Source organism: Apteryx mantelli, chromosome 5, assembly GCF_036417845.1.
Source record: "Apteryx mantelli isolate bAptMan1 chromosome 5, bAptMan1.hap1, whole genome shotgun sequence".
NCBI lineage: Eukaryota > Metazoa > Chordata > Aves > Apterygiformes > Apterygidae > Apteryx > Apteryx mantelli.
In genome coordinates, this window is record NC_089982.1 from 44766447 (window position 1) to 44776545 (window position 10099).

The 10099-nt window shown below is 36.7% G+C and overlaps 1 protein-coding gene across 2 annotated transcripts; it reads right to left on the minus strand.

The window, feature by feature from the left end:
- Positions 1-667: 667 nt before the first annotated feature.
- Positions 668-9513, minus strand: MFAP3L (microfibril associated protein 3 like). 2 transcript variants are annotated; one of them, XR_001292497.2, is made up of 3 exons: positions 9199-9513; positions 5040-6011; positions 668-2714 (listed from the first exon to the last, which is right to left on the minus strand). XR_001292497.2 is itself a non-coding variant. In XM_013942097.1 (2 exons), exons 1-2 carry the CDS (start codon positions 9479-9481, stop codon positions 5146-5148), a joined length of 1149 nt encoding a protein of 382 aa, XP_013797551.1. In that variant the 5' UTR covers positions 9482-9513; the 3' UTR covers positions 4975-5145. The 2 variants fall into 2 exon arrangements, 1 of the variants encoding a protein (XP_013797551.1); XM_013942097.1 differs by lacking the exon at positions 668-2714 and having other exon boundaries at positions 4975-6011.
- Between the last annotated feature and the right edge of the window lie 586 nt (positions 9514-10099).

Consider the following 10099-nt stretch of genomic DNA (forward strand, 5'->3'; position numbering starts at 1 on the left):
TGTCCCCCTACCCAGCTCTGTCAGTGACTGTTACTGGCCTGCTACTTCTGTAGCACCAGCTAAGCCAGCACTAGATATTCCAATTTCTGCTTCTACGAAGCCCTGCCAAAGACTGTTACAGAGTGATATATTCTAACTGCTGTTGGAAAGGAGAGCCATTTCACCTACCCTTTCAAGGTGAATTAAGGAATGGGGACAGGTAGGGCAGTCCAAACTTCTATTTCATGGGTGCCTCTGGAAAAGGAGATGCTTACTTTGTTGGCTCCACCTTTGAAGCAGCAGCAAGTCTTTTTACAAGCTCCATGACAGTGGTCAGAGAAAAAGCAGCTGACAAATTCTTTGGATTATATGCAGAAGTGCTGACACTCTTCCAACGAGAAGATGCTACATATGTGAGCAATCACATATATGAGACTCTTAATAACAGCACTGACTAACAATGGCGTCTATATTCTGAAAAATGACAACAGCTCCCTTTCAAAGCTTTACCAGTACTTTCTTTCTAGGTAAATAATTTCTTCTCCTGTTCAAAGTTTCTGGAATATTAGCAGAAGTACAATGAAAGACATATAGTTTATTTCCACCTGAAATGGAGCCATAGCATACTCTTACTTGGAAATGATCATCCTTTTAGTGTGTACAAACTCGGCATATACTGTGCAAATTCTTTATTGAAACAATGATCAATTTACAAGCTGGATCACATTTCATTTTGCCACTTCAGCATGAACTGGTCTCTTTTTGTGGTTTACGGCTGTGAACTATAAAATCATAATAGTTATTCAAATCAAAATACAGTAACTATGCTTCCCAAAAGAACACATTCATATTTGTCTTACATTTCTTGTAACGTTAAAAAATATTTCATAATTCATGAAATAAAACTTAAGATACTTTAGTGCAAGCATTTTCTTTGCATCTAAGAAGCTTTCAGTTGTCCCACAAAGTATGACCTACTTAGGAGGCCAACACTTTAAATAGTGTACTGCCACATTATTCCATGAGAACTTTTAAAATTCAACACTGACTGTTAATACTTTTCAGAATTAGTTGCTCTGAATCAAACTGAAGGTCAGAGAGCCCTGATCATATGTTACAGTACTTATGTCAAAGGGTAACTGCAAGTTGAGGAATTGACATGGTATATACATTTGAATAAAACAAGAACTGATTTAAAAGAAAAAAAATCAACATTTGCTAATAAATACCATAATCTGCTTGTGATTATACATAAATTTTTAAAACACAGGAGCCAACAGCTATCAGGCCAACCTAATACCAATGAACCTGCATTAAAACGCTGATCTATATTTTGTTTAAATTTTAAAAGACAATCTCCAAAATGACTGAATGTTAGGTTTAATCACAAGCATACTTAAATCAGACAATGAAAAAGATCAGCAGTAAGTAAGTGCTGCTCAAAAAGAAAAAGGTGAGTCAGTAGACAGTACTACATTCAAGTGCTCTGATTAATATTGTCTTAAGATTTAGTGCAAAAAGAACAGTAAGTTTAAAAAATCAAATCCAACACTGATTTCTTGTGCTGCAGAAATCAAGTCACATTTCATGAAGTTTCAGCAAAAGTATTTTAAATAACATAACTATACCCTGCAAATCTCTTTTTCTTCCTAAAGCTGGCTTGGTCTTCCTTATGCTTTTAGAACGCAAATTCAGTTGGACAGGACTTTCCATATTCAAAGTCTTTTAAGAACCATTACTGTTTGGTGACATAATAAATAAAACAGTATAACAAAAGGTGTGCATAGTCCAAATATGGGAACTTACCACTCTGATGTCCCTGAAGTGCTTAAGGTGCATGAAAATCCACAACAATGCAAATATTAATGTTTCCTTAGAACCATAATTAATTTTGTATTTGCTAATTGTGTTCTTGCACCATAAAAGTTCTTGCACTGTGTAAGAAATATTGCAAGACAAAATTCTTTATTTTATGCGCACACCGCCAGCAAAGGAAGAGAAAAGATGGGTTTGGATCTCGCTTGCCAACTCTTTTGTACATCTCCTGCAAAAGTGGTGACTGAAAGCATGTAAAAAGCTTTATGCTTAGAGGTGTAATATAACAAATGTGTAAAGATACTGAAGACTGAGCAGCATACATGAAAATAGAATAAATATATAAAACAGAACCATTACATTCTGTATTTTCTTTAGATACAGTGCTGGTCTGTTTTTATTCCATTAAGTACCACAAAGCTAAATATGCAAAAGCATGTCCATTTTTCTGAACATACTGCAGGTCGCTAGAAAAAGTCTTTATATTGGACTAGCTAGACCAGTCTTACCTGTGAAGTCTAGGTTTTGAGTGACCCTAGCTTCAGTAAAGTCAAAGGAGAAGTTTCCTTTGACTTTGTGAGACCAGTAATTCCACACTGTACCTTTTACAAGCATCTGGTCCAAATAACTGTAGCTCAGAAATAATTCACAACATACTTTTGGGAGTGCTTTATACACATGCTTTTTTGGGCCAGCCCTTTGAAAAAAACATAATCTGTATCTTCAAGGAAGATGGAAATTACATTACATTACTACATTTACATGGAGATACTAATGAAAACTATGGGAGTTGTTTGCTCTCAAATGTTTAACAATAAATAAATAATAAACAGGTTGGAGGACAGTCTGAGGGCCGCAGTCAGGATCAGAACTGCCTGGTATCAATCACTGTATGAATACATGAAGGAGTCTGGTCTCTTCTGAAAAAAAAATCATAATTTAAAATAATAAAAACTGAAATACTGTATTATAATATCATGAAATAATTTTAAAGCATTAATTTAAATTGTCTTTAAATTTTAAAGTGTAGCTTTAAAGTTATTTTTCTGCTTTGAAGGAGAACACACTTGCTCATCTAAGCAATCTGGCTGTTGGGCATCAGGCAGGTAACTTTAAAATGCATGACCCTTGTTTGTAAATGCTGGACAGACAGGAAAATCAAGATGCTTCTTTATGGTAGGTTAAGGTGAACTAAAAGAATTTAGTGCAAGTTCCTGCTGTTTCTCCCCTCATCCTTTTGCATACCAAAAGCAAATTCAGTGACTTGAAGAAAAAATGATGTGAACAGTAAACAGAAATGTGCTTTGGACTCAAACAAGGAGTTCACAGCTTGGATCAGTAGTATTTTCAGTCACGCTGGTCAGGAGTGAGGTTCTTCATGGCGTTCTCGTAATCTACCCTGTGTTCTAGATTTATATTGCTTCACTCTAACTCAAATATTTTCAGCCACATTCTTAAAGAGCCTTTGCTCTACATGTTTCCTTCTGGACATGTGCAAATATACTTTGTTCAGATGTCTGCCACAGTGGTGAGCACAATCAAATGTTAGGCAACCAGATGCTGTAATTTTCAAAAGTTCATAGCTTCATTACAAAATCTGGAGTCTGTTATCAAACATGTACTTTTTTTAGTAATCACAGAAAGGTAAATATGAAGCCTTCTTTGCATCACCTGCATAAGTCATGGATTGTTCGTATTATTACAATACTAGCGAAGCTCTGAACTTTAACACAAAGAAGTCCACACAGAACCCCTGTTCATTATCAAGGGATTTTATAGACAGCTGCAACTACATTGATTTTATTTTGTGTGATTTTGTGTGATTTTATTTACCTGTGCAGTTAATATAGCTGATGACCTCCAAAGGACATCTTGTGTAGATGTGACTACTTCAAGAAAATGTCTGGAAAGCTGTCCATCCGCCACTTCCCACAGACCTAACTGACTTCTTTTTCCTCAATACACTACATTCCAGATTTACTTTGAGTATCTGTATGTACACCATAGTCCTTCTTAGAAACTACCAGGTGATAGTTTGTTCACCAGTTCCAAACTGAGTGTGTGTCAGATAATGAAGTAATATGCTACTAATCCTGCACAAACTCCTCCTCATAAGTGCTTTCTTTCCAGACTTACTCAGGAGAAGGTTCTTTTTACTGTCTGTCTGCAACAGAAATTATCACTTCCCTTCCACTTAAGGCATTTCCTGGGATAAGCATTGATCTTTTCAATGTCACAATTGCCATGATCATTAAAGCTTTACTAGGATAGAGTCACACATACTTGAGCAGTGAACATCTTACCCAAGTCATTTTAACACAGTAAACAATTTGTGCTATCATCATTGTAAATTCACAGGACATTTGATTAATTTTTGTTTGAATAAAACTCTCTCAGGCTTATGCTTATAGGTGAATTTCAGCTTGATCCTCAGAATATTAGTCGGCACAAAATGAGAAGTCCAATAAAAGGGTCTTTTGCCACTTCAGTAATCAGTTGATTACTGGAGTTTGCATAACTCTTAATGAACCTGTGTATCTTCTGTTAAGATAATACATACTTACTCCTACCAGATAACTACCAAACAACACATTTCGCACATTTACAACTGCTTTCCATATAAACTTCTGGCAAAGACAGTCAAATGCACAAAATCTGCAGAATTTTGTGACTGCAACTTTCTGTCAGATTTGAAGGGCTTTCCTGTCTGTAAAATATGCTGCCAAGTTGTTTCTTGATGTGAAAAAACATTTGTTGGCATTTCATTCCATGGAAAAGGGTAAACTATTTCCCTTGTGCCTAAGCAGCATGGTCTCAAATGAAATGGAAACATTTTAACTTTCTTAAATAGCTCTCTAAATCACAATGCAGCTCAGCAAAGAGGCTTTGTAAATGGGATCTATTAGGATTTTATTTGGCTAGTGGAGTGCTGCCTCTTGGGCAGTTTTTCAAATTCACGAGACAATATTTGCAAAAATGCAATAGAAGGAAATAATGAGAGTGAAGGAGGAAAATGAAAACCAGTTTTATGTTTAGTAAGGTCAAGTGTCCTACATCAACACTACCAACAACTGCCAGGCGGCCACTACAGGTGACACCAACCTAGAAAATGCTGAGGTAAATGTTTCTTGGAAAAACTCCTAATCCAAAAGAGCAATTAATATTAATGTAATAGCAATTACTCTGCCATACATCATGGTAAACTAAAGTCAAATTGAGAAGAAAGTGCCAAATAATCCACATACATGCTTTTGCTATGATAGTCTCCAGGTAAGGCTTAGCGGCAAGTACAATATGTATTTTTAAAAGAGCTCCTGATTTTCCTGCTATGCATAGATTCAAGAGTAACTATCATACATGGCTTTCATATATAACACATGTATTTTTGTCATTTGCCAATGCTGTATCATCAGAACTGAGTTCAGCAGAAGGCTCAAAAGGGGGCTCTGTAGGAAGGGCTGGTGTTTGAGGAGTGTCTTCTTCCTTGGTGTCCAACTGCACGCTTTCTTGTGACTGACCATCCATGCAGTCCTTTTTGGACAACGGGTGAACTGACACTTTTATTGCAATCTGTTGAGGTGGCTCATGCAGTGACGATGCATCAGAGTCAGCTGTGGGAGAGTCACTGCGCTTCAAAGCATTAGGGATCATATACACCTCATCTGTTTCAGTGGTTTCCTGGCCTTCTGCTGTTTGCTGTACAAAATTCTGTCCTTGTTCCTCCAGACCAACAACCTCCATAATTTCTTCCATTATAGTCCTGCAGTTCATGATGAGAGGTGGCAAAGGTACACTTCGAGCAAGCTCCTCAATATAGCGAGCAAATTCCATGGTTTTGAATTGAGTAACTTTGGCAAGCTCAAGCGTTTTGGCTGAAGTGATAATAGGGATACGCTTCGCAATCTCAAAGGCTTTCTGGAGTTTCTCTGCTCCTTCTGTTCTGAAAAATTCATTGATTGCTTTCTCTGTTTTCTTCAGGTGACTGCTCATCATACATAACCGGGTAATGTTCAAAATCATAACAATGGTAAAAGCTACAAGGCAGACAATCATGTAATAGATGCCCATATCTCCAGAAGTAAAGACAACCCTCAGCGTCACAGTATTATTAACACTGCCATACATATTAGATGCGACACATGTGTATTTACCTCTGTCTTCAAAAGAGATGCTGGTAATGTTTAGTAGCCCATTGTCAAGAAACCACCATTTTCCTGCTGGAAAGGAGACAGAATAACTTAGTTAGAAGTATCTTGTTTATATAATCAGCATAGTCTTAATCATCAGCTTTGTCAAACTAGCTTCAGATTTTGGAAAAAGGAAATAATGTTGACAAGAAGACAAAGAGTTTACCATGACAAAGGCTTATCTGTCCCTGAGATCCTAGCTAGGTTACTGTCAAATCACTGGCATCAACTTTGAATAATCAGATCATGCCCTGAAAGTTTCATAAAAAATTAGCTAATATGTTTGATATCTATCAAAATCTTCTAGTCAGTTAAGTTAAAGATCTGGCTACTTACCAAGATAGCCTCCCAAGCACATGCCACAGTTTCTTAAAAAGGCATCGGTAATAACGGAATTGTGAGGCAGAAAAGTCTACTAAGCCCTCCTTGTTTTGTTCCCTGACAATCCATTTTCTTAAATTTTTTTTTGGTGTTTTGTTATAGTATCTCATATAATTTTGTTAATGTAAACTTTAAAAAACTAAATTTCCAGACATCATATACTTTGCTGCCTGCCCCCAAGGTGTTCATAATTTAATTTTGAAGTATGACTTCAAAAAAAAGGGGAAATAAGATAGTAGGAGTAAGATGGATGGCAAACAAAAGGATCAAAGTAATTTAGACCTTCTGGATGTCCTAAATCACTGTTTATTTTTCCACCAACACTATGATTGCTGTATTCGTTTTTTCTTTTATGGCACTGATTCTGGATTCCTACTGGCAGTGTGAAATGTTACGGAGTGGGAGCTCAAAAATTTTCACCTATGTCTATGTGATTTTCTCCATACTGTTACGGAAAATGGTAGATCTATAGCAATGACTTTGAAGTTACAGTTCACCGTATCTAGTGTAAATAATAAAACACTCCAGCACAGCAAGCAAGCATTCTTAAATTACAATGGATATTCTTATGTACCAAGTATATATTAAGCACTAGTTTAGGAAGTTGGTTATTATTTATAAGACCAGTAATGTATGTTCACATGTTTTACTAAGCTCAGTCTTCTAGTACTGTTGTATATACTACATGTATAAGTTTTAAGCCTTAACACCTGCAATCTTATTCATATCTAGAACCTTATTATGTAAGAAGTCCAGCTGATTACAGTGTGGCAATTTAAAGAGCGAGTATAATACAGTGTGAATTCTATTACACCAAGCATGTTGTATTAAGAGAACATTAAGATTGCAAACACAGCCATTCAATATTCCATGAGTGCACATATTGTGTATCACTGTTAACGCTGATTATGTAATCACATATTAATTTTCCCATAAGATCCCTGCTTCAGTCCCTGAATGGACAGTTCTTAATTACATCATTCATCCTCCTCATTTAATGTGTGGTGTCAAGCTTAATAGAATTTTTAACTTGGCTAAAACAGCATATTTTCCCCTAGCCTAATTCTTAAAAACAGCTGAATCATTTTGCCTGAAATTAAAAAATAAAGAACAAATAAAAATTCAGTCTGCAGCAGACTTTCACGTGAAAATTGACTCCAATCTGATAAAGTTAGGCAAATGTAGAAGAAAACTGTCTTAAAGTGGAAATGTCAACATTTGTAACAAATGACACTTCTTTCTCCACCTCTAGAATAAGATATAAAGTATTGGTTGCTAAGTATTTCTTTAAATTGCAATGTTGGCAATGTAGGTCTTCATTCATTGTAAAATGACAAGACGCCTTGCTGATGTATCCTGGTTCCAGCTGTTAGAAATGACATAATGGCATTGAACTGTAACTCAATGGCTGGTTTTGTGCCAGTGGATCCTGGCAGATAGTATAACACTAATGAGAAAGCAATGATTAGAGAGGTACCATTGCTGGGTTTTGATAACAATTTAACACCATATTCTAAATAACCAAATACATAGTAAAGAACATTCTTGTGCTAGGAAGCATTCCTTATAGAAAGAGAGTCAGTTTCTTAAAGGAGGAAGTGCAGTGTTGAAAGTCTGAGTTAAAGTATAATTTTTACACCTGTAATTTTTACTGATTTGGTCAATGTTTTTGCTCATCTACCTGAATGTTTGTATTAGTAGCTACTTCTCTCAATTGACTACACAAAGACCTAAAGTTAGATGCCTAAAATGAGTGAATAGGAATACTTCTGTTAGTAAGCCCTAGTAAAACACTCTAGAGCACTAATTGCAATCTGCCGCCATGATTGCACAAATTATATCTGAAAGTCTACTTAATGGCTCAAGCAGTTCCTTCCTCTAACTTCACACAGAAAATGACTAAACACTGAAATGTAAAACACATCCAGTTATGCAGAAAGCTGGGGTAGGCTATACTGTAGTACATACAGCTGGGTCAATATTACTTTATCATAGCAGAGCTCTCCCTCCGGTCAGCTATTAGTAAAACAAGCTATTCTGCACTTAATATGAATAACTAAGAGTTTATTTCATCATGCTGTGGACAAAGCAGTTAGTATGAAAGAATTATATGAGCAAAACACCCTCCAAAACCCTCCAAAGGTTCCCTAAAAGTACGGCTAGGTTTATCATCCAATCCAAACCTTTCACTTCAGGAAAACAAGTTCATGTGAAATTAAGGTCTCTGGCAAATACAACTGAGGAGTCTTACTGCAGCCAGGATGGCTCTAACTTGGTTTGTCCTTCTAACTGCTGCCCCTATGTGGGTTTTTCTGTTAGTCATTCAGGGCATCTCCTGTTTCTCACACTCTCATGGTGCTACAAATAAAGACAGGAAGGCTAGCAGGGAGCTAGCTATGTTGAGTCCATGCCAACTAACTATTCCCATATGCCAAGAGAATCCTTTCTTCTGTTGTCAAATAGCTTTTCAGTCTCTTTTGTTGGCAGAGAAGAACAAAGAAGAGAGAATGAGAAATGGGATCAAACCCGAAGCCTTCCAATGAAAAGAAGCCTTTCCCCCTTTGTGTCTACATCTTTTATTAAGGTTTTCAGCTTTTTGCTATGTGTTGCTATAAAATAACACATTATAAAAATGATTTTGTTTTCTTCCAAGGTGTGCTCAACAAATCTGTAGTTGCCGTGATCCCAGGTTGTTGCTTACTTTCATACTCTCACACAGGAAAACAACATAGTCAGGTCGTTAAATTCAGGTTTTTTGTCAATCTGCTGTAAACAAACGTGTTTCTTGACAGGCTAAATGAAATCATTGAGAACATTGAGAATACTAAGATCTTACCTTTATTCTCTTCCTCGTGTAGCAAGCGGCCATTGGAATTGTACCATCTGTAGTGTGGACTAGGATTACCTTGAACATTGCAGTCAATCAAGGCACTACTCCCCTCCTTGACTATAACATGGTCAATGCGGGAGATGACCGCAGGCACAGATCCCATGTTCATGTCAGTGTGGTTGAAAGTGCTATTAGTCACATCTTCAGCAGTTGTCAAAGCTGCTAATAAGATGACAAGGTGTGTGGTAGGCAGAAAGTACAAAAAGTGGCGGCTGTTCAGTATGTTCATTTTCCTTCAGTAGGCTACGCAACTGGCTGAGAACTGGGATAGCTGACTGTTGAATGCAGGCCTTTGAGGTGAGGAAGTCACAGGAGAGTTTTACTTTGATCCATGCAATTTTATGTTTAAAATATCCTATAAAATAAATAAGTAAGTACAATGAGATGGCATGTATAAACAATCCATTAGAGGTGCTCTTTTAAAATAGTGACACATCCATTAATGCATTTCACAGTCATCTCAGTGTCTTGTCTAAATGCTAATGTTATCACAGTCCTTATTCTTACTGGAAAAAGATGCATACATTTTCCTGACAATAGCGTTGTTCAGAGTGGCAGGCGTGGGAGAAGGCTTTTATCACCTAGACACTTAGCTGCTGCTGTAGCTAAATTGCTGCTACAGCTTTATTCTGGAAGTTCTACAGATATATATATTTTTAACACTTGCAAAATCAACAGGAAAAACAAAGGTACAGCACATTAAAGCTGTCACTACCAGTTCAGTGCTGCAACTCTGTCACATGCATGCTCTTAATTGAGTTGCGGAATATGGTATAAGAAAGAACTACTCTAGGAAAGAGTTTTGGAGCTGATATTGGAACCCTTAATACACACAGTTTGGAGCAAA